The sequence below is a fragment of the Rhinoderma darwinii genome, chromosome 7, assembly GCF_050947455.1.
Source record: "Rhinoderma darwinii isolate aRhiDar2 chromosome 7, aRhiDar2.hap1, whole genome shotgun sequence".
NCBI classification, from domain to species: Eukaryota; Metazoa; Chordata; class Amphibia; order Anura; family Rhinodermatidae; genus Rhinoderma; species Rhinoderma darwinii.
Window position 1 is genome coordinate 48884376 of NC_134693.1, and position 25815 is coordinate 48910190.

Here is a 25815-nt window from a genome sequence, read left to right on the forward strand (position 1 = left end):
TAGATATCGGTGCACCTTATATGCAAATGAGGCCTTTGACTGTCAAGTGGGTGGTTAACACAGCTCATTTGGCAAGGGGGAATGAACCTTGCTGTCCAATCAGAGAGGACATCTTTAAAGCGGCTCATGCACGATCATGGCACTAGCAGGAGTGAGCGCATCGCTCTGACGCTGTCCGCTTTAAATGGATGCCGTTAGAGCGGCAGGGTTCTCTCCCCCTTGCAAAGTGAGTGGTGTTAACCACCCACTTAAAATGTAAATACCTCATTTGCATATGGGGTGTCAAAACTAACGGTACTCGAAGAAAAAAAAAGAAAGGCGCCAGAATCTGAGGCGTCGGCAACCTGAGCTGTCATCTGCAGTTTTTTTTTAGAAAGGGGACAGGTCCTTATTTTTATTTTTCTCATTGTATTTTTTTTATCTTTATTGTATTTTAGAGGGGATTTAGGGATTTTCTTCATTATTTAATAAAGGACTTATTACAAATATTTTACACACTCGGGATGACCTCTTTATTTACTCTTTTGATTCTCTCCTGCTGGCTAGTCGTCTCTGGCTTTTAGTTCAGAGCATTATTCTAGAGGTTCAGTCACAATATTAGAAATTCTACAAAATCTTCCGAGCCAGTCTTTTTATTGATAATTATGGTGAACGCTAATGTTTTTTTTTTTCTTTTTCTTGAATCTAGGTCATTTATTTGAAAAAGACTCCAGAAGAGGCATACAGGGCACTACTAAGTGGTTCTAGCCCCCAGTATCTCCCTTTCAGGTAAGAAGCCTAAAAGAATATATTATTATCCAGTCCTAAAGAAAACTGAGAGAACGATGAAAGTTTTATTGTTGGCTTTAAACTACGCTGGTATTACACACATTCACTGCAGAAACCGACACATTGCTCACATAGGTGGATGGCTGAGTTTGATGAGTTGCACCATCTCTGATCTCATCTGCCTTTACTGCTAAAGATGATCACATACATATAGTGTCGTCCCTTAATAACACCACTTTAAACCACTGGTCCCCAAAATTGTACACATTATTCAATATGCGATCTGACTAATTGTTTATCAATTGGTAGGACTATGTTCTCATCATGTGCATCTAAACGTCTTTTGATGCATCCTATTATCTAATTTGCATTGGCAGCAGCTGCTTGACATTGATTGCTACATTTAAGATTACTGTCGGCTAACATTCCTAAGTTCTTTTTCCATGTCAGTGTTACTGACTGTTTTCCCATTTAGTATGTAATGGTGACTTGTATTTTCCATTCCCAAGTGCCTTACATTTATCGGTTACACTTCTCTGACCAATGCTCTAACTTATCCAAATAAATTTGTAAAATAATACTGTCCCCTTTTGCGTTCATTCCTTTACACCGTTTTTATTATGTTTTGCTGTGCAATCCCTCTACAACGTCATTTATAATTATATTAAACAGAATAGGGCCCAGTACTGACCCTTGTGGAACCCCTCATAGTAAGAGTGACCTAATCTTATTTTATATACCAACCATCTATGTGGAACAGTAGCAAATGTTCCAGATCTAGTCTAGAACTTACTTCCTCATAGAAGCTGGTCAGATTAGTTTTAGAGGACAGATCCGTCATAAACCTATGCTGATATGGAGTTATACGTTTATTATGATTGAGATACCCCAGGATAGCATCTCTTGAAACCTTAAAACCATTTTATCCACAATAGAGGTTAAATTTAAAGGCCTATAGTTTCTGGGCTTGTTTTTTTCTCTAATCTGGACTTTTATTAGACGTTTTTCAGAATTGTACAATCAAAGAGAAAGTGAGAAAGAGCAAGAAGTCAAAAATACTACCTTTACATGTACTACATCAAATGTACAGAGTACAACAACGAGAGTGAAAAAGCAAGGATGTATCAATGAAAGTGAAAAGACATAAAATAAGTATAATTGTATAGTAGCAGGGCTCCCAGGCATCTCACATATTTGTAAAAAAAAATCAACATAACAAAAAAGGATGAAAGAGAAAGGAGTAGAAGAAAAAAGAAGGGGGGGGGGGTAGAAAGGGGTTATAGGATCAAAAGGAAATCAGCGAACAGGTGGCCAAGAAAGTTTAGTTAACCAGGCCAGGAAGTCCAGGGTAACCATGTGTACAAAACCTCTTCTGACTTATCATGGTCCTTAGCAAAGAGTGACTCCATGCGGCATAAGTGGTCCATTTCTGAGATCCACTTGCTGACCAGAGGGACATCTACAGACTTTAAAGTGCCTGGGGATCACCATACGAGCAGTAGTCAAGAAATGCCTAAAGATTCTTATTAATCTGAGAAATAGGTCCCGGAATTAGAGATAACAGTGCAATCTGAGGGCTGGGCATCACTCTAGAGCTTGTCACTTGACAGAAAATTTCAAATATCAGTTGCCAGAATAACTGCAAAGTCGGACAAGTACACCAGATATGCAGCATCGTACCAGTCTCAAAGTTGCAACACCAATAAAGGTCAGAAAACATCTATGGAGTGTCTCGGGGCATCTGTTCCATCTCGTTAGAATCTAATAATTCTTTTCTTGAGCCATGAGCATCTCATGCGTTAAGATTAAGATTTTCTGCCAATCTGCCTTGGACAGACTTGCATCCAGTTCAAGTTCCCAGACTGGTACAAAGGCAAGTGAGTGATCTGCTGATTTGTCAAGCAGAATGCCATAGAGCAAATATATGACATGAGGGGCAGTGGTGGTCTGAAGCAGAAGCCTCAAAGTCTGTGGTCTCATCGGTATGTGTACCCCAGGGAAGCTTGATCAGAGGAAGGTATGCAATTGAGCATATTCCAGCAACAAGAGAGTTGGGCGTTATCAATCATCACCTTGTGGCATTCGAGGATTGCCAAGCTAGGAAGGATTCCACCCCTACGTCAGGAGGGAAGGCAGGGTTGTCAAACAGGCCAGGTCTGTGAGATAACATAGCACTCGAGAGACCCTGGTAGTCAGCGGGCACATGAACAATTCTAAACACTATTTGCCAAAAGGCAAAAAAACAAAACTATATTCCAACTACCTATACAAAAAGATTTTTTTATTTTGTAAATGTAACTTTTATTAGTTCTATTTAAAGCAACATTAAAGAACCAGACATTATTAAAATGGCCATTACAAACTGACAGTAAGTAACCTAAAAGGCACGATGCCCAGATGTACTATGTTGATAGTAAGGTATCTATTAGTGTCTAAGCCAACGGCTGCAGTACGCTATGCCTACACCGTCTAATGATATTTGGTCTGTCTATGTATCAGCGGAGCCTTGTATTAAAAACAGTCAGCCCCCCCTGACATGTTTCGCTACACATGTAGTGTCTTCAGGGGTTTCTTGGGGCTAATGAAGCAGGAGGAGGAGAGCATGTCTTTGACTCTATTCCTGATAGTTGTGTCGTGGTAGAGAGAATATTCTCTCTAACATGATGAAGTCAATGCCCATCCATATAAAGGCCAACTCAAGAATGTCCAGGCACATTGGAATATTTCTCTTTTTTACATAGGATAGTAGAAGTTCTGGGCTGACTTTTTGACCCCTTTTTGAATATTGGTACCACATTTGTTATGTCCCGGTCATGTGGCACAAACCCTGTCATTTTGTGAATCCTTAAATATTAGAAATAATGGTCTGTCAATTTCTATAATTAATTTACTTAACACTTTACTGGTTGTGTGCCATCTGGCATATCTCCTAACTTTTTGGACATTCAAAGATGGACACTTATGGTTAATTATGTAAAAAATTTCTTTTTTATGCATATCTATACGCTTGGGTATTTTTTAATTTAACCGGTTCCCGATATATAAACGTCCGGCGGTCGGGATCCTTAATACCCGCGCCATAGTGTATTTCTCCCCTCTATTTTGGTTTAGTCCTTCTAGCCTTCTCACATGCATACTCCTCCCCTACAAATAAGTAACATTTGGTTTATTCCTCAATGTGATCAGTATTTCTGTTACTACACATTTAAACGGACTCAGTTTATCAATTCCCTATCTCCTAACTAATCTAATAGGCGCTTTGCTGCTGATAACTACAGTGTGATTTGTTTTTTTTTAAAAAAGTTTATTATTTGCAAAGTTATGAGCATTTTTCTAAATATGTAAATGAGCCTTTATTCGACAACTGGGAGGTAACACCAGCGATTCTCCTGCGGTGGAGCTACCTCACCGCCTCTGACGCTGTCCTATCAGCATGAAGCTGCTTCACACACATTGTGAAACTAAAGCTGGAGGGAAGGGGGATCACTTTAAACAGCCATATCTCGGGCTGTGAATCTTTCATATGACACCAGGATCGCAGTTCTAGCTGTGACACAACCGGAGATATCACACGGTTGAAAACACAGTCGGAAATGGAATCTGTATACTATATGATCACACTGTGTTGCTGGGCAGGAAAGGGGGCAGAAGCTGTCTGCTAATTGGACAGCGTCATACATAAAACATTACACCTCCCAGAGTGAAAAGAAAGAGTCACCTCCTATTTGGCTATTAGAGACATATTAGCATATTTAGAAAAATGCTCATAACTTTGCAACTAATAAATGTTTTTGAAAGCACATCACACTGTAGTTATCAGCAGCAAAGCGCCTATTAGATTAGCTAGGAGATAGGGAATTGATAAACTGGTGACAGAGTCCCTTTAAGGGGTGTTCCAGTCTCTAAAAATTGATGGCTGGGACCCTGCCGATCAGCTGTTTGGAAGGTGGTGCAGTGCTTGAAGTGAATGGGATAAGGCTCCAATACTGTAAATCGCCGTTACATCTGTATCGACGATTCGCAGTGAGCAAGCAGAAATGACGTGAAGCAGCACTCCTACCCCCTTCAAAACAGCTAATTGGCGGGGGTCCCGGTAGTCGGTCCCTGACCCATCAGCTATTGATGGCCTATCCTGGGGATAGGCCATCAATTTTTAGGGACTGGAAAACCTCATTAACCAGGCTAAATAAGAACAGTTTTATGACCTTCAAGCAAAAGTTCATTCATTGTTTTGCAAAATAATCACGTTAGGACCTCTATCGGTGTCATCCTGGTGAGTTCCGCTATCTGTGGAGATGATCAATTCAGCAAGGCCACACACACTCTATACAGACTGGGTCCTTATGGGTGTTCTTTTATTGAAACAAGGCTCTTTTACACTGGGCAATTATTGGGCAGACAAGCGTTCATAGAATGCTCGTTGCCGATTATTGCCCTGTGTAAACAGGGCAACGATCAGCAGATAAACGAGCAAACACACGTTCATCTGCTGATCGTATCGTTTTATAAAATGGAGATATTATCGTTGTTGGCAGCACATCTCCCTGTGTAAAGAGGGAGATGTGCTGCGGACATGATGATGTATCGCTACAAGCGATTGGAGTAACGAACGCTCGTCCCCATACATAGCTTCTTGTGACCGGAGCAAACGAGACCTCGTTTATTGGCGCTCGTTGCACTAGCCAAAATTGGCAGGTGTAATGGGGCCTTTACTACCTTCATTTTTCCTTTGTGCTGTATAGATATGAAGCTCTATAGATTTAAAGGGGTTGTCCCAGAAGGATAGGTGACAATTGTCTGACACTGGGGGCCCCACCGATTACAAGAACGGGGGCCCCAAACACCTGTTCCTATCACTGTTCGACCACAGTGAGGAGGACATTGAATGGAACAGCAGTCAAGCATGCACGATGCAGCCAGAGCTGCTCAGCGCCTTTTAGCGATGCAAACGGCGCGATGACTTAATCGCGCCGCTTGCGTCGATCAGCCCCAACAGACCTGCTCAGGAGAGAGCAGGTCTGCATTGCAAGCGGACGACGTAGGAACGGGATCAGGTAAGTATGCAAAGTTGTTTTTTTCTCTCTTATAAGTGTGAATGGCATTACCTACAGCGTGGGCACTAGCTACCATTGGGGCTGTATGTGGGGCACACTCTACAGAGGGGCTATATGTGGGACACTAACTATAGGGGGGGCTAGGGGGCTAAATGTAGGGCACAATCTACAGGGGGGCTGTATGTGGGGCGCAATCTACAGGGGGGCTATATGTGGGGCACTATCTACAGGGGGCTATATGTGGGGCACTATCTACAGGGGGCTATATGTGGGGCACTATCTAAAGGGGGCTGTATGTGGGGCACTATCTACAGGGGCCACTATCAACAGGGGGAATCTATGGGGGCCACTATCTACAGGGGGCTCTATGGGGGCACTTTCTAGAGGGGACAGTGTGTGGGGGACAAAGTGTATGGTGCTATAATCAAGGACACAGTGTATGGTTCTATTATAATTACGGACACCGTGTATTGCGCAATTAGAATTCGAGGTGCAGTGTATGGTGCAATATGTAATATTTAGGGGCCTAGTGTGTGGCACCATGAGAATTTTATCTTCGTTTATAGGTGCAGAAATGTTGAAAGTGAGAAGCTAAAGACATCTGAGCGACAAATTGCAGAAATGGGCTGTGGCCGGGAGAAGTCATCACAGAGGTCTGGACCAGATAGAGGAGAAAAAAAAAAAAGATCAACTAGTATCTGAGAAGACGTCACCTGTGAGTGACTTAATGTAAATGTTTGTTCTGTCTCTAAATAGTACTGTAGTCACTGTATGATCTGCAGTGAAATGATTTGTGGTATGATTTTTTATTTTCTTGTGAAACATCAACTCTCTGCATATCCTTACCATTGTTCGGGCCATGCTGGGAGCTGTAGTTTTACGCTGTACAAACCTATATGGCAGGGGTTGCACTAAATTTAGCTGTATTTGTGCTGGTGCTATATTTATGTACTGAGTTTTGCTCTGGTGTTGTATTTATGTACTGAGCTTGGTTCTGGTGTTGTATGTATGTACTGAACTTGGTTCTGTTGCTGTATTTATATACTGAACTTGTTTCTGGGGATGTATATATGTATTGAGCTTGGATCTGGTGGTGTGTGTGTGTGTGTGTGTGTGTGTGTGTGTGTGTGTGTGTGTGTGTGTGTACATATATATATATATATATATATATATATAATGTACTGAGTTTTGTTCTGGTGATGTATTTATGTACTGAGCCTGGTTCTAGTGCTGTATTTATGTAGTGAGCTTTGTTCTGGTGCTGTATATATGTACAGAGTTTGTTCTGTATTGTATATTTAATAGGAAACTGTCAGGTAGTTTTAACCCCTTGAACCGCCACCATGCGGTAATTTATGACCTGACCATATTTCCAAACATTCCCTTGTATGTTTTTTCAGATGCAGCAAAATCTATCAAATCAACTTTTAAAATGGCATACACTATATGCTAATTACTCATTAAAGGGTCATGGGGCGGTGCTGCTATCCTGAAGAGTCATAGTCTTGCCTCCACACCCACCTTTCCATGCTTGATTGAAATCCCCCTGGCTGTTATACATCACTAGCAGCCTCCTCCAACTTTCTCTGATGCGCCATTTCCTTGTACTACTTGGGCACGCACCGTACAGCAAGGTGTACTCTGCCCGGCTTCATTGCTGCACTCCTAGGGAGTACAAGGCATCGGCGCATCTGCAAGATGTGGAGGAGGCTACTAGTGATGTAGAACAGCCAGGGGGATGTCAATCGAGATCTGGGGGGGGGGGGGGGTGTCATTAAAATTTTTGCCTCAGGCAGCAGAAAAGCTAGAATCAGCCTGGCTGCAGCTCTATTCAAAGTCTAAGGGAATGACGGAAACTGCCGAGTACAGCGCTCGACTGTTTCCGTCGGTCCCAAAGACATTGAAATTAACAGTTGGTGCATGGTCGATTACCATTCTTGCTATTTGTGGGATCCTAGTGGTGGGGGCCCCCCCAGCAATCAGACAATTATCACCTATTCCGAGGATAGGTGATGATTTTTGATTCTGGCACAACCCCTTTAAGTAAATAAGGCTAGACCTATAGAGCACAAATATATATTGTGTTAAATGGGCACTAAACCTAAAATATATCTTGACTCTCTATTTGCTGTGGAGTTGAAAATAATCTATTGTTTCCTGTAAGCAGCCATTTTAGACTTTAACGGAATCTGCAACCGAGGCTCTGAGGCATATGTGAACAGAACCTTACATATGCTTTTTATATATTACATTTTTATAACGTTGTACTTTCATTTTAAGGTATCCTGGGTTGCATTCGTGGACCAGTTTATAGCACAGTACAAATTTATAATAGAAAATCAAATGAACTGTGCACCATTCTGTATGTTGTTTTTAGAAGCTATAAACTAGTTGGAAACTGTATAGGAACTAGGAACCTTTTACATTGGAATGTACTGGAGTTTGTTTAAAAAAACCCCACATATAAACCCCCCTCAAAAAATAAAACAAAAAAACAAGAAGAAACCTTTGGGTTTAATTGCTACAGGTAACTTTGCTTCCAGCTTTATATGTAGAATGTTTTCCACGTGTCTCTCACACCCCAGGGGATTTCATAGCAAGAATGATCCCAAATCTAATATAATGACTACTTGTTCGCTCTTGTTGTTATTCTGTACATTATTATTGTATAAAATTACATCTATGAATGTCTTATAGTCACATCTATATTGTTGCTTTCTTATTATGTCACTGTTTTGGATGGATTATTGTTAAGGTCTAAGAGGAATGATCAATTCAAGAGGAACTCTGAATCTGAAGTTAAATATGCTAGAAATAGCAATAAATCATCACATATTAAAAACATCCATATACCTATAATACCCATTACATTCTGAGGCATTAGTGAAAGATGGTTTAAACAGGTGTCCATAAACTTAAAGGCTATACAAACCTTCTGAAAGGCAAAAAATTGTTTCAATAAAAATGTCTATCAGTGTGTTTGGTGTAACTTTGTAAATACTTTTTATTAAAAATAATTTTTACTTTTTAAGATACAGCTGCTCTGTATTCTGTATACAGAACAGCTGTATACAGAATAGCTGTATCTAGCGCTATTCACTGAATCTGTCAGTCCTGTAGAGCTGACGGATTCAGTGACAATGGGTCCTGTGTGTCTGTGACATGCAGGATCCACCTGTAATCTATCACATCTAAGTAAATAACTTAGGTGTCATAATTTACTGGTGGATCCTGCGTGTCAGAGACACACAGGACCCATTGTCACTGAACCCGTCAGCTCTATAGGACTGACAGATTCAGTGAATAGCGAACGATACAGCTGCTCTATATAGAGAATACAGAGCAGCTGTAGATCTTAAAAAGTAAAAAGAATTTGTAATAAAAATAATAATTATTATTTTATTTTTTTAAATGTGCCTTTCAAAGGTTTACATAGCCTTTAAATGGGTCTGGGCATGCATATTATGGTCTCATTGAAATATATGACTACCTGTAAACAAAACTTGGGGATCTGAAGATCTTTGAACTAAAATAAAAAATGGCATGGCTCTTACAAAAGCAATGGGGGCCCCCGGCATAAACTTATGATGTCAGAAGTCTACAGTTACAAAGTGGATTTTATGGAAGTTACTACAACTCCCAGCATGCCTCACCAGCATGCGGCCACAGACTGTCAGGGATGTGTAGTTTCACCAGGACAGAGTGACGTAGAGTGAATTTTTCCTCTTATCCTTTTCCAAGTCCCTGTTTCCTACTCAAAACCTAATTTATACTGGGGAAATAATCCCCTTTACAGGTCTTCCTCTGCATTATCACATTACCCGGTGGTACTGAGTGAAGTCACCTCATCTAGATCATGTTTCCTTTATGGACTTTGACTGAATACATGAACTTTTAACTTTTCATCTGGAATGTGACATGAGAGGCAGGAGCTGTGCTCGGGGATTCCGCATTCTGCACAGCACTTGAGTATTGCGACCGCTATATATAGGAACATGAAGGAACAGTATGGCAAAGTGACGTCTGTCTTGGGTGCACTGGGCATAGGTCTCTCCGTAAAGTCATAGTAAGTCTAGTAACGCTTCCGCATCACCACCAGTATTCAGTATTCTTGTCGTGATTCTAATCCCATCCCTTATATATCAGCGCTGAATCATCCAGTATACAACATCTATATACAGGGACTCTGCTGTCACAGAAGGTTACAAGCAAGCATCTTCTTTGCAGGCTATTCTGGTTGCACACCTTGTTCCAACCTGTTTTCCTGTCAATTATGAGTCTTTATGACTCTGAGCATGTTTCGTACTATATATCCTACACTGAACCCTCTCCGGTCTATATGGTCACAGTGGAATTTATGGTTTCCTGATCGCTATTGTTTGTGTGTTTATGGTGTGGGATATAAATGTGCACCCTATTTTGGTTGCATATTTGTCACACACCTACGCACACCGAATACAGGATTATTTGTTAATTGTGAAGTAATTAGTGACTAAACATACACAATGGTATTGCTTCATCTCCTAGTTTCTGAGCTGAGATCTTAAAGAAATACTGTACTATAATGCAGCCATGCCACTTTTAACCTACACACTTACTAGACTGGAACATAAAATTTGAATTTATTTTTTGTACCAATTATTAAAAAAAAATTCCCATTGGTGGCCATATTGGTTGTCACACAGTTTTTTATAGAAATATAAAAATATAACAATTTGGTTAAAGCAAACAACTCAAGAATTATATCTACAGTTCTCCCTCAAGTTTCTTTCTGGGATGACCATGTTAACTTGAAAATATTGTAATTTAGGCCTCATTCACACGACCGTAAAGGTTTTTATTGTCTGCAAATACGGATCTGACGGCTAGATACACATTCATAGCCGGCCGCAGTTGCGTCGCTATTGAGGACAAGAATAGGACATGTTCTATATTTTGCGGATCATTTCTACGGCACGGACACACATCCATAGTTATACGGAAAGGTGTCCGTAACCGATAGAAATTAATGGGCCCGCTATTTCATGGTGTCTGTAGCAGCAACTCGTCCTGGCACATGTAGAGAACAGTACATATAGCACAATCAGTGCATGGACATAAGTAGCACTGTACTGGTAATGTTTATCTTGTATATAGCGTTCCGTAGAATGTCTATTACTGACATCAATAACATTCACAAAGCACTGTTTACGTATATATAACCTCTCTCTTATTGCAGAGATGCTTCTTTTGGAAACTGCACTTACAACCTTACCATCCTCGACTGTCTGCAGGGCATCCGCAAGGTAAATACAGTTACATATAAACTTCACGTATTACATATGTATATATTACAAGCAGCACTAGCCAGACACAAGCCAGTTGATAAAATTGATAATTATACATAATGATCTATTACAGTGACTGTGGTGCCTATCTGATGTGCCAGTACTGGCCTACTAAGCCTTGTGCTGTATTGCCTCTCGTAGCTTTCCTTTACTTCTCTCTTGACCTTGTATCCTACCACCTGCCATGATCCGAGTAATGTATTTATATGTGGATGCAGATTTTAATAATTTCTAAATACATTACAAATGGAAATTCTGTTTCTGTGCTTCTCCACATATTGTTTCAGGCAGATGTTGCCACCCTGTGGATATGAGTGTTATTACAATTTCCCCAAAATGTAAAAAATGTTTCATATTATTTAACAGCGTATTATTTATCACCGACTAGAGGTGAAGCTCTGTTGGATCTGGTCATTTCTAATAATGCCGAGCTTGTTGGGAATGTCAATGTTCGTGAAAACCCCGGTAACAGTGATCACAATATATTTTACCTATACTGTGAAAAACAAACACAGGCTGGGAGGGCAAAAACACTTAATTTTAACAAGGCCAATTTCCCCAGGATGAGGGCTGCAATTCAGGACATAGACTGGGAAGAACTAAGGTCAAATAATGGTACAAACGATAAATGGGAGATTTTCAAATCTACTTTGGGTAATTATAGTGCAAAATTTATTCCTACAGGTAACAAGTATAAACGACTAAAAAGAAACCCCACATGGCTTACACCTTCTGTGAAAAGGGCAATACATGACAAAAAAGGGCATTTGAAAAATACAAATCTGAGGGTACAGCTGCAGCCTTTGTAAATTATAAAGAGCATAATAAAATCTGTAAAAATGTAATAAAATTAGCAAAAATAATGTGAATGCAAAAAAGTCAAGGTCTGAACATGTAGGACCTTTAGATAGTGGTAATGGGGAGTTGGTCACAGGAGATCCAAAGGAGGCAGAGTTACTAAATGGGTACTTTAGCTCTGTATATACAACCGAAGAAAGAGAGCAGCTGATGTAGCCAGTGCCAGTGCTGTTCATATTTCAGTTGATATACTGAATTGGCTGAATGTAGATATGGTCCAAGCTAAATTAAATAAAATAAACGTACACAAGGCCTCGGGACCATATGGGTTACACCCTAGAGTTCTTAAGGAGCTTAGTTCAGTTATTTCTGTCCCCCTCTTCATAATATTTAGAGATTCTCTAGTGGCTGGTATAGTGCCAAGGGACTGGCGCAGGGCAAATGTGGTGCCTATTTTCAAAAACGGCTCTAGGTCTTCCCCGGGTAATTATAGACCATTGTGGGGGAAATGTTTGAGGGACTTTATACAGGATTATGTGACAAAAAATTGTATTATAAGTGACAGCTAGAACAGACTTTCTAAGGACAGAAGTTGTCAAACTAGCCTGATTTGTTTTTATGAAGAGGTGAGCAGAAGCCTAGACAGAGGGGCCGCTCATAGACATCTAATGGGTAAATTAAGGACTATAGGTTTAGATAGTATAGTTTGTAATTGGATTGAGAATTGGCTCAAGGACCGTATCCAGAGAGTTGTGGTCAATGATTCCTACTTTGAATGGTCCCCGGTTATAAGTGGTGTACCCCGGGGTTCAGTGCTGGGACCACTATTATTCATCTTATTTATTAATGATATGGAGGATGGGATTAATAGCACTATTTCTATTTTTGCAGATGACAACAAGCTATGTAGTAATGTTCAGTCTATGGAAGATGTTCGTAAATAGCAAGCTGATTTGAACACACTAAGTGTTTGGGCATCCACTTGGCAAATTAAGTTTAATGTAGATAAATGTAAAGTTATGCATCTGGGTACCTACAATCTGCATGCATCATATGTCCTAGGGGGAGCTATACTGGGGGAGTCACTTGTTGAGAAGGATCTGGGTGTACTTGTAAATCATAAACTAAATAACAGCATGCAATGTCAATCAGCTGCTTCAAAGGCCAGCAAGATATTGCCCTGTATTAAAAGAGGCATGGACTCGCGGGACAGGGATGTAATATTACCACTTTACAAAGCATTAGTGAGGCCTCATCTAGAATATGCAGTTCAGTTCTGGGCTCCAGTTCATAGAAAGGATGCCCTGGAGTTGGAAAAAATACAAAGAGCAACGAAGCTAATAAGGGGCATGGAGAATCTAAGTTATGAGGAAAGATTAAAAGAATTAAACCTATTTAGCCTTGAAAAGAGACGACTAATGGGGTACATGATTAACTTATATAAATAAAATAAGGTAGAGAGCCTTCTTAGAAGATAATTATAGGTTACATAGAAATGATTTTTCACCCACTTCCACCTGGTATTGCTGGTTTAGTAGGTGAAATTCTGGTGACCCGTTCCCGTTAAGTTGATATGTGTTATGGTGCATCCAGACAAGTTTGCGGCAAATCCGCAGCTAATCTGCGGCAAATCTGCAAATGTTACATGCAGATTTTTTTGCAGATATGCTGCAGGTTTTACCCTAAGCTTAGCAAAGGGGAAAATACACTGTGAAAATCTGCTGCTTCTCCGTACAAGAATGAGCATGCTGCAGATTTAAAATCCGCAAAAAGTTGAGAAGAAAACAGCCATGGCATCCATGGCGTTGAACTTATTTTCAATACCACAGAGCAGATTATTTCCGCTACACGTGGATGTGGTTTCGAAAACCCATCCACTTATATTGTGCTGTAAATTGCTGCACCGTGGTTCACAACAATGTTCCTTTACATACTGAAGTATTCATTTATTTTTATTAGGCAAATAAAACTTTTTATGAATTAGGGATTTTTTAAGTGGAGTTTACTATGAAAAACAACAATGTAATTATTTGTTTGATAATGCTGGTATATGTTTGTCTCTTTTTAGGCTTTGCACCTTGGGTTTTTTAACTTCGAAAACTTTGATGTGGATGAATATGAACATTATGAGGTGGGTTTCTTGCATTGCTATTGCTCAAGAAGAGGAATATTAATGAATTTTATGATGGGGTATTCCTATAATTGACAATTCTTGCCTATTATCACCCGTCCTATCCGATTGATGGGGCCATTCCTCCTCATGCTTGACCACAGTAAGGAAAAACTTGAATGGAGCAGCAGACGAGTATGCGACCTGCCGCTCCATTCGTAGTCTGTGGGAATGACGGAAACGGCCAAGTGCAGAACTCGGCTATTTCCGTCATTCGTATAGACATTGAATGGAGCGTTAATGCGCATGCTCAACACCGTTGCTCCATTCAAGCTCCTCCTCACTGCAGGGTGTGCAGTGAGGAGGATATTGGAGGTTTGGGACCCCTGTTCGCACAATCACCTGTCCTCTGAAACAACCCCATTAAAGAGGTTTTTTTTTCTATCTACCTATCCTACCTAAATGCTCCAATAAAAGTTCAAATAATACTTACCTAAAATGTAATTTTATAATATACCGTACTTAACTAAAATAGGGTGCTGTTTCAACGCCGCTGGGCAATTATATATTGTCTATCCTAATGTCCCGTGACTGGCAGCCAGTCATTGGCCTCTTCAGTGACATGTCCTCCATGGTGACACGCCACAGAAGCGATTAATTGGTTGTAGCTGTGACGTAACGCTGGATGACACATCATCGAACAATGATGTTAATACGAAGGGCTGTGGAACACAATATGACCAGCAACGTTATAAAGAACCCTTCTCTTCCCCGACATCTGCCGGCAGAGGAGGGTTGGGGTTCCACCACCATACGCATTAGATGGTCGGCTGGTTAAGCCAAAATCAGCGGCTTCAGCCGACATAGATCTAATGTGTATGGCCAGCTTAAAAGCTGGACACTATCTTTTTTCCACTGCAAAAAAAAATAAAAAATGCAGTGGAACACCAAATGTAAACCTGGACTTATTGGATATATCTTATGTCCCAAAAAGACAGCAAAATACATGAAGTTGTTCATTTTATTATAGAGATGCTCATTTGTAGGGCTATGTATAATGTGGGACAAACGAATAAATGTGAGCGCTCAGGGCTCTAGGCAGCGCACTCTGACGATCTTCTTGTTTTCACAGAGAGTGGAAAATGGGGATTTCAACTGGATTCTCCCAGGGAAATTTCTAGCATTCAGTGGTCCTCATCCAAAAAGCAAAATTGAAAATGGTAAGTCTAGCAAATATCAGTAAAAAAGTGATCACATCTCCACACCATGTTAACAAAGTATTTACATGATACATGGGGTTTCCCAGTCATCTAGAAAAGCTTAATCACTGTGTACTAAAAGTTTCAACTTTCTAATATGCTTTGTTTTTCTATTCCTAACCATCTCCAAAATCTCTGCCTGCTCTCTGTTAAAGAAGCACTCCGGGTTTGTGTTTTTCCACCCCTCCAGTTTGTAATGTGTAGGGACTTACCTGGTGCTGTATTTCACAGGCCGCTGCTCCTTTCCGGGCCGCCGAGGGTGTCACGTGATCATCATTCTGACTCCCTGTATCCTAAAGAGTAAAGTGTATGGCCAGCTTAAAGGGAATGGGACGCTAGAAAAAAATGTATTTTTTTTTAGTTAAACAATTAGTGTATAGGTGATTAAACATTGTTCTAATTTTTTTCACGAGTCAGGAAATATTATAAATTAGATTCTAATTTATAATATTTCCCAGTGCTGGTCACTAGATGGAGCAATTCCCAAAATTGCAGCATTGCATGTGGTAAAGCAACCACATTGCTTTATGCTGCAAAATTTGAGAAAACTCACTCGCTCTAGTGAGCTCTCAGAATCCCCCCCTCCTTTATCCTGGCTAGTGCCGGGAGAAACAAGGGGATTGAACGGTCAAACCTACACTGTGTGTCGCCATTTTTTGAGCTAACACACAGTGTAGTAGGTTTACATACACTAGTAAACACACAGTAAAACACTTACATACACAGAAATAACTTACCTGCTCCAGTCGCCGCCGCTCCCTCCGGTCCGTCCGCTCCGTCTGCTACCGCCGCTCCAAGTGCACAAGTCCGGAAGCCGCGACCAGAAGTAGTAATCTTACTGTCCGGCCGCGACTTCCGGTCTACAGGAAAATGGCGCCGGACGGCGCACAGTTCAACTTGGACTGTGTGGGAGCGGCGCATGCGCCGTTCCCACACAGACGGCGTACAGCATAGTGGATGGAACGGGCCCCGTTCGCATTCACTATGGGACTGTAGCTGCCGTATTCCATGTCTGTATGTGTCGTTAATCGACACATACAGAAATGGAAAAAAGAATGGCAGCCCCCATAGGGAAGAAAAAGTTAAAAAATAAAAAAAAGTAAAACACAAACACACAAATAAATCTAAAAGTTTTTAATAAAACACTAAAATCAAACTGATGTAAAAAAATTTTTTTTTCGTGACACTGTTCCTTTAAAAGCGTTGTATCATTTAGAAAACCCATTTTGACATACTCTATTAGGGAATTCTGAGTTTATAGAGGGGTGTACCCTGTTCAAGATCCTCATCTCTTGCCAGAGAGCGGTGACATAGAGCATTTATAACCGTGAAGGACCTGTCCTGTCCTGCATTACATAGACATCCCATTGATATGAATGGGCACTGTGTAATGCTTAAAGCGACTGTCCAGTTGTAAGCCTAATAATTACATGTGTCAATAGCTTAAGGTGATGCTTACCTGCTAATTATTTTCCTCAGTGCTTGCAGCCTGGCTGCTTTTTAGCTCATTAGGGTAGAGCTGTGATCTGTGACTGCAGTTTCGCACGGTGCCTACAGGGAGTCTGAGGTAGTCTGCCTCTCCTGATCGGCTTTTGTGTATAATGATTATATAGTACAGACTACTAAGCCACAAGTGAGCAAAAGATGAACATCAGGTAATTGCTACATGTATACTGGGGTAAATGAGCCATAGTAATGGAGCCTGGGGAGTCGCTTTAAAGAGGACCTGTCACTAGGTCCTATAAGTTGAACTGGTAAACTGACCTGAACAGGGCTGTCTCCCTGATTCCAGCTCTGTTTTTCTTTTTTTCCTCGAACCACCACTTCCAGAGGTATGGCCCACTGTTTTGTACGCTCCCTATAGGCTAATTTATTATAGTTAGCCAATGGGGTGGAGTTAGCTTCCCTGCCTATGGCTATGATGCTGACCAATCAGCACGAGGAACCTTGTTGACTGACTACAGCAAATTAATATACAGGGAGCCGACACAACAGTGGGCAATATCTCTGAAACAGGAGGGTCTAGGAAAAAAACCAAAAAACAAACAGTGCTGGAATCAGGGAGACAGCGCTATTCAGGGCAATTGTGTAGAGATTTCTTTCACTACCCTGACCAATCTTGCGTTGTCCTCACATTAATCATGCCCTACATACCCAGTTTTTAAATGGTGCGATATGTTACTCAGCGTTCCCCCTCCCGAACATTTTCCCGAATCCCCTTTGTGATCATTTGAACTCTATCTTTTATGGGATGCTCCTATGTAAATCTCGGGAGTCAGCATTATCCTTTTTGCGAGAGAAATGGGAGTGGATGTGGAACAACTCACACAAGAGTGGAATAGAGCATTAGCCTCTCCAAAATGAGTATCATCAAACCATATTGAACGCCTTATTCAATGAGACATTTTCTATAGGGCTTATTTACCCCTCTCCACACTGCACAAATTCCACTCAACTTATCTAGATAAATGTCATAGTATGTTGAGTATTTTTTTCCACCACCTTTGACAATCCTCTAAAGTGCGTGGTTTCTGGGAACAAATAGTGAAATTTCTAGATGTCGAATTTGGTACACCTATGCCACTATGCCTGAAACAATGTCTCCTTCTAAGTGACGCCAATGACTATGAATCCAGATATGTTCATACCCTCCTTACAGAAGCTTTGTACTATGCCAAAAACACTTTCGGAAACGACAGCTCTGGTAAACTCTATTCTTCCACATTTAAAATGTCAACATAGAAACCACCCATTTAACATTCAAAGAATTTGGAATAGATGGCACAGATCCTCCTCTTCTGCAAATTTGCCTTGTTATGTTACTTGAGTCTTTTCATGTTTCTCAAACTCATGTTCTGCAATCACATTAACGCTATGTAAATGCAAACTCAATTTTCTATTCATACTAAACGATTTTAAAACCCTGTATTCCCTAACAAGGGGCACACCTATTGGGAAGTATAGTGCAAGCTACTGTACAATGTCAGGTTTTACATGGCCTTGTTCAGCTCTTATCTTCCATCTTTGGTACTTTATAAATACTGGAGTATAAATAATAAGTAATTTTGAAATTCTTTTAAGTTTTGTGGAAGTTTTTGTTTTGGCAAGTAATGTGCCAGCTAGTAAACTGCATGAGTTCTTTTATTATGCAATTATCACCCAATATGAGCTTTATGGGAAGCAAATAGAAGAGGTGTATATAAAAAGGAAGAGAAACACTCCCAACATTTGCGTCTGTAACCTAGAGACTTAAGAGCAGCACTACAATATACAGTTACAAGGTTCGGATAGCACTAGGTAATGGTGTGGGTGCATGAGTAGGGGCCCAACCCGATCCAGTAAAGAAACGAAGTACTATGCACACCAATATTGAATTATTTATCCAAGTAATTTATTTATTTATTTGTAGCCAGTGACAGTGCGTGCGACGTTTCGGTCAAAACATTGACCTTCCTCAGGCACTTTAGTCAATGCTGGTCCTGCGTGGCTGGCGCTGGTAGATTGGCGGGTAACCGCTGTGTGAGGCGCTCACACAGCGGTTACCCGCCAATCTTACAGCGCCAGCCACGCAGGACCAGCATTGACTAAAGTGCCTGAGGAAGGTCAATGTTTTGACCGAAACGTCGCACGCACTGTCACTGGCTACAAATAAATAAATAAATTACTTGGATAAATAATTCCATATTGGTGTGCATAGTACTTCGTTTCTTTACAATATAGATACTTTACTAATCATAAGATAGCTGTTGTCTAAACGCTTATTCGGCCATCAACTGTTCCTGCCGACTACACCATGAACATGCACATTCGGCTCAGCTGAGGGTGCATGTTTATTTCAATGGAGGAGAAGGGAATAAGGCTGATCTCCCGCAGGAACAGAAGATTGTGCATGTTAAAATCCAATATATGCCCGATCCCTCTTCCTCCAATATCACGGGACAGTCCAGAGGCCCCCATATACATGAGATCATCAGTCGTTCCAGTACAATGTAGCTTTGTACATATTGTTAACAGATAAACTATTACAATTCACTTTCTTCTTATTTTCCAGGTTATCCCCTCCATGCTCCAGAAGCTTACTTCCCATATTTCAGAAAACACAATATCACCGCTATCATCCGGCTCAATAAGAAGATTTATGATGCTAAGCGATTTACAGATGCTGGGTTTGATCACTACGACCTGTTTTTTGTGGATGGAAGCACCCCAAGCGATGGCATAGTACGGAGATTCCTAAACCTTTGTGAGAACACGGAAGGGGCAATTGCCGTTCACTGCAAAGGTTTGTTTGCAAATTACTCATTGGAAGAGTATCTCCTTTTTAAAAAAAATCTATTTATGTGGATACTGCACATGATCCCGGACATAGTATCTAATTTGATAGTTCAGTTCATACTATAACCTTATTCTGGTACCGCTGTATTGGGGCACTGATGGTTATGCAATGCAAAAAGCAATGTTAGAATTTGTGCATGTCGGTTATTGAGGTTTAACATGTTAAAGGCAATTTTTTCAAATGTGGACCAAAAATTTACCTGCCACTTATTTCAGTTTGGTAGGGTCACAGTGACAAACTCCTGGTAGCGTCCCTTATCTTCCGTTTTATTTGCTATTAAAGGGGGTTTCATCATCTTGGACATTTATGGCATATCCACAGGATATAAAAATAGAGACCGTAGCACACGTTCTTTGTGCTATCAAGAGTATAAAAATTTATTTTATTCCACCATAATATACAACGACGTTTTCGACCCTAGGTGCGGGTCTCAGAGCTCTAAATAAATGTCCAAGATGGCAAAATCACCTTTAAAGTCCGTTTTAATGGGGTTGCTTGTTTTAGACAACTAATTTTTAAATGGACTGATGGAGCAAAGGGAAGGAAGAGCGCACTGTAGGACCACTGGAGTCCTTGCAAGACAGAGATGCCCATTGGTTTCAGTAGGTACCACACAAAACTTCAATGCAATGAGGAAGGGAAAGTGAGATTTATCGTGCATTGCTCTGGTCTGGTGACTTTTTTGAAGGTGACCAATCAATCCCCCATTAGGTGCTGATTGGTCCCTACTGATAAGCAAGTGGTCTCCGTGCTGCCCAGTGTGGGTGACACCATTTTTGGTGATTGTATCTGGTTGTGATTACTTTCTGAAAGGAGCAAACCATTTTACCTTCTGTTCTGTTACATCTGCTGTCAAAGGTATTGGTTCGGCCCTGCTCCCGATGTACAGACTAAATGAGTCCATAGGGTTCCATTGTCAGACAGAGGACAAAAGAGTGTCCTTTTAGTCTCTGTCTGGCCAGAATACGTTAGTATACCGGAAAAAAAAGTATGAAATGGCGTAGTAGGCTATGCTATCACATCCCACTGGATCCTGCAAGAAAACCGTATACCACGCGGTTTACGTTTTATTATCCTGGAAGTCTGATGTAATGGTGGGGGGGGGTAGGGAAACGGACAAGTGAGCCCTAATCTACCCGCCACTCTGTCCCTGCCTACTTGCAACGACCCGCCCTAGGCGACGGGGTACAACTGGGCGGCGGTCCCTGCGCTCAGTAAGTGCATGACAAACACGACAAACAAACAAGGGAATACAAGCAAGGGAAATGGGCAGTTGCTCGCGGAAACACCGTGAGCAACAGAGTAGTGAACGAGCCGAGTCAAGCCAGGAGAGTGCGAGGTACAAAGCGAAAAGCAGAAGAGTAGTCGGTAAGCCGGGGTCTGTATGGAGCAGGATCAAAAAGAAGCAGGAGCTGTAGCTGGGCCAGGAAACCTCAAGGAAAGAATTCACAAGCACAGGTGGACAGGAAGAGCAGGCTTAAATAGACCGAGGGCGGGAGCTAGCTGAGTCTGGCCAGGTTGCGATAGGCTCTCCCACTCCTAAGCCTGCCAGCCTGAGTGGAGGAAGCTGGTGTCTGTCTCAGGGATGTACACTCAGGTGTTGACTGATTAATTCTGGGAATTAACCCCGAAGCAGTGCCTGGCAGATCCTTTACAGTACCCCCCCCTTTTATGAGGGGCCACCGGACCCTTTCTAAGTGGACCTGGCTTACTGGGGAAACGCAGGTGGAACCTCCTGACCAATGCCCCAGCGTGAACATCCCGGGCGGGTACCCAAGTCCTCTCCTCGGGCCCGTATCCTCTCCAATGGACCAGGTACTGGAGGGAGCCTTGGACCATCTTGCTGTCCACGATCCTGGCCACCTCAAATTCCACCCCCTCAGGGGTGAGGACGGGAACAGGAGGTTTCCTCGAGGGGGCCAAGGACGGGGAGCAGCGTTTCAGGAGGGAGGCATGAAACACGTTGTGTATACGAAAAGACGGGGGTAACTCCAGCCGGAAAGAGACAGGACTGAGGACCTCAATGACCTTATACGGCCCAATAAACCGGGGAGCAAACTTTTTGGACGGAACCTTGAGACGCAAGTTCCTGGATGACAACCACACCAGATCCCCGACCACAAACAGGGGGTTAGCAGAACGTCTTCTATCGGCCTGAGCCTTCTGTATGCTCTGGGACGCCTCTAGGTTCTTCTGAACCTGGGCCCAGACTGTGCACAGATCCCGATGAACGACCTCCACCTCGGGATTGTTGGAACAACCAGGTGAAACGGAGGAGAACCGTGGATTAAACCCAAAATTACAGAAAAAGGGAGAGACCCCTGACGAGTTACTGACCCGGTTATTAAGGGAAAATTCGGCGAGGGGAATGAAAGAAACCCAATCAAATTGACAGTCAGAGACAAAACATCTTAAGTATTGTTCTAGAGACTGATTAGTCCTCTCCGTTTGGCCATTGGTTTCAGGATGGAAAGCAGAGGAGAAGGACAGATCAATCCCCAACTTATTACAGAAGGCTCTCCAAAACAATGAAACAAATTGTACCCCCCTGTCAGAAACAATATTGACGGGGACCCCATGGAGACGCAGGATGTGTTTGATAAACAAGGTAGCCAACGTCTTGGCGTTGGGTAGTTTCTTGAGGGGCACAAAGTGGCACATTTTACTGAAGCGGTCTACCACCACCCACACCACCGACTTGCCTTGGGATGGAGGCAAATCGGTGATGAAATCCATGGAGATATGTGTCCAAGGTCTCTGGGGAATGGGCAACGAACGCAGTAAGCCCGCTGGTCGGGACCTGGGAGTCTTGGACCTGGCACAAACCTCACAGGCGGCGACGTAGGCCTTAACGTCTTTAGGCAAACCAGGCCACCAATAATTTCTGGTAATGAGGTGTTTGGTACCCAGGATGCCTGGATGGCCAGATAGTGCGGAGTCGTGATTTTCCCTAAGTACCCTTAGCCGGAATTGCAGGGGAACAAACAGCTTGTTCTCAGGAAGGTTCCCAGGAGCTGAACCTTGATCAGCAGCAATTTCAGAGACTAAATCGGACTCGATAGAGGAAATGACTATACCTGGAGGCAAAATACAAACAGGATCTTCCTCCGAAGGAGGGCTGGCCATGAAGCTACGCGACAGTGCATCTGCCTTAATATTTTTAGACCCGGCCCTATAGGTAACCAAAAAATTGAATCTGGTAAAAAACAACGCCCATCGAGCTTGTCTCGGGTTTAGCCTCCGGGCAGATTCTAGGAAAACCAGATTCTTGTGGTCGGTAAGGACCGTTACCTGGTGCCTAGCCCCCTCCAGGAAGTGGCGCCACTCTTCAAATGCCCATTTAATGGCTAAAAGTTCGCGGTTGCCAATATCATAGTTACACTCCGTGGGCGAAAACTTCCTAGAAAAGTAAGCACAGGGGCGGAGATGGGTGAGGGAGCTGGTACCCTGGGACAAGACGGCCCCCACTCCCACCTCGGACGCGTCAACCTCCACAATAAATGGCTCCCTTTGGTTGGGCTGAACCAGCACGGGGGCCGAGATAAAGCACTTCTTGAGGGTCTCAAAAGCCTGGACGGCCTCAGGGGGCCAATGGAGGACATCAGCACCCTTGCGAGTGAGGTCCGTAAGAGGCTTAGCGACGACCGAGAAGTTAGCAATAAATCTCCTGTAATAGTTAGCGAACCCCAAAAAACACTGTAGCGCTTTCAGGGAGGCAGGTTGGACCCATTCAGCCACAGCCTGAACCTTGGCAGGGTCCATGCGGAATTCATGAGGAGTGAGGATTTGACCTAAAAATGGTATCTCCTGTACCCCAAATACACATTTTTCGATTTTGGCAAACAGTTTGTTTTCTCGAAGGACCTGGAGCACTTTCCTGACATGCTCTATGTGGGAGGACCAGTCCCTGGAAAACACCAATATGTCATCAAGGTACACTACAAGAAATATCCCCAGGTAATTTCTCAAAATCTCATTTATGAAGTTCTGGAAGACCGCAGGGGCATTGCACAACCCAAAGGGCATGACGAGGTATTCGAAATGGCCTTCGGGCGTGTTAAACGCAGTCTTCCACTCATCCCCCTCTTTGATGCGAATAAGGTTATACGCCCCCCGTAGATCCAATTTAGAGAACCATTGGGCCCCCTGAACCTGATTAAAGAGATCAGGAATCAAAGGAAGGGGATACTGGTTCCTTACCGTGACCTTATTCAGGCCACGGTAGTCAATGCATGGCCTAAGACCCCCATCCTTCTTCCCTACGAAGAAGAAGCCAGCACCTACCGGAGAAGAAGAGGGACGAATGTAACCCTTGGCCAGGGATTCCTGGATATACTCCCTCATGGCTTCACGTTCGGGACAAGAAAGGTTAAATATCCTACCCTTAGGAAGCTTAGCTCCTGGTACCAATTCGATAGCGCAATCGTATTCTCTATGAGGCGGTAATACTTCGGAGGCCTCTTTAGAGAAAACATCAGCGAAGTCCTGAACAAACTCGGGTAGCGTATTCACCTCCTTAGGGGGAGAAATAGAATTAACAGAAAAACATGACGTACAACATTCATTACCCCATTTGGTTAGCTCCCCAGTATTCCAGTCAAACGTAGGATTATGCAACTGCAACCAGGGAAGACCTAGAACCAAATCGTACGATAATCCCTGCATCAATAGTACAGAGCATTGCTCCAAATGCATGGAGCCAACAAGGAGTTCAAAAACAGGGGTATGCTGTGTAAAATAACCATTAGCAAGAGGAGTGGAGTCGATACCCACTACCGGAACAGGTTTAGGCAAATCAATCAGAGGCATAGCGAGAGACATAGCAAATTCCACAGACATGATATTAGTAGAGGACCCTGAATCCACGAAGGCACTGCCGGTAGCAGACCTACCACCAAAAGAGACCTGAAAGGGAAGCAATATCTTAGTACGTTTCATATTTACGGGAAATACCTGTGCGCCCAAGTGACCTCCCCGATGATCACTTAGACGCGGGAGCTCTCTGACAGCATTCTTACGCTTGGGACAGTTGTTTACTTGATGCTTGACATCCCCACAGTAGAAGCAGAGACCATTCTTCCTGCGGAATTCTCTACGTTGTTGAGGGGACACGGAGGCCCCGAGTTGCATAGGTATTTCTGAGTCTTTAGGGGAGAAACGAAGCAACGGGACTTCGGGAGGCATCATGGGGGAGTCGGAGGAAAAAACACATAAACGTTCACGTTGTCGTTCCCTGAGACGTCGGTCAAGTCGTACCACTAAAGCCATAACCTGGTCTAAGGAGTCAGAAGAGGGATAACTAACTAGCAGGTCTTTCAGGGCATTCGACAGACCCAACCTAAACTGGCACCTTAAGGCAGGGTCATTCCACCGAGAAGCTACGCACCACTTCCTAAAGTCAGAGCAATACTCCTCAACAGGTCTCTTACCCTGACGTAAGGTCACCAGCTGACTCTCGGCAAAGGCAGTTCTGTCAGTCTCGTCATAAATAAGTCCGAGGGCAGAAAAGAAACAATCAACGGAGGAAAGTTCAGGGGCGCCAGGAGCCAAGGAGAAGGCCCACTCTTGGGGCCCTTCCTGGAGCCGGGACATAATTATACCCACCCGCTGGCTCTCAGAACCTGAGGAGTGAGGCTTTAAGCGAAAGTAAAGCCTACAACTCTCCCGAAAGGAGAGAAAAGCCCTCCGGTCACCTGAGAACCGGTCGGGCAACTTGAGGTGGGGTTCAAGGGGTGCGGTGAGGGGAACTACCAAGGTAGCATCAGGCTGGTTGACCCTCTGAGCCAGGGCCTGGACCTGTAGGGAGAGACCCTGCATTTGCTGAGCCAGGGTTTCACGGGGTTCCATAATGGTGTCAGGGACCAGGGTAGACTAGGTATAAGGCTTGTGAATTTGTAATGGTGGGGGGGGTAGGGAAACGGACAAGTGAGCCCTAATCTACCCGCCACTCTGTCCCTGCCTACTTGCAACGACCCGCCCTAGGCGACGGGGTACAACTGGGCGGCGGTCCCTGCGCTCAGTAAGTGCATGACAAACACGACAAACAAACAAGGGAATACAAGCAAGGGAAATGGGCAGTTGCTCGCGGAAACACCGTGAGCAACAGAGTAGTGAACGAGCCGAGTCAAGCCAGGAGAGTGCGAGGTACAAAGCGAAAAGCAGA

At 42.9% G+C, this 25815-nt stretch overlaps 1 protein-coding gene across 2 annotated transcripts in view; it reads left to right on the plus strand.

Moving 5' to 3' along the window:
- The window catches only part of CDC14A (cell division cycle 14A), a 92890-nt gene that overhangs the window by 45834 nt on the left and 21241 nt on the right, over nucleotides 1-25815 (plus strand). For both annotated transcript variants that reach the window (XM_075832226.1, XM_075832225.1), the window contains exons 5-9: nucleotides 689-768; nucleotides 11041-11107; nucleotides 14016-14078; nucleotides 15190-15277; nucleotides 19368-19598. In XM_075832226.1, coding sequence (XP_075688341.1) covers nucleotides 689-768; nucleotides 11041-11107; nucleotides 14016-14078; nucleotides 15190-15277; nucleotides 19368-19598 — 529 coding nt within the window. The remainder of the gene's footprint in view (nucleotides 1-688; nucleotides 769-11040; nucleotides 11108-14015; nucleotides 14079-15189; nucleotides 15278-19367; nucleotides 19599-25815) is intronic.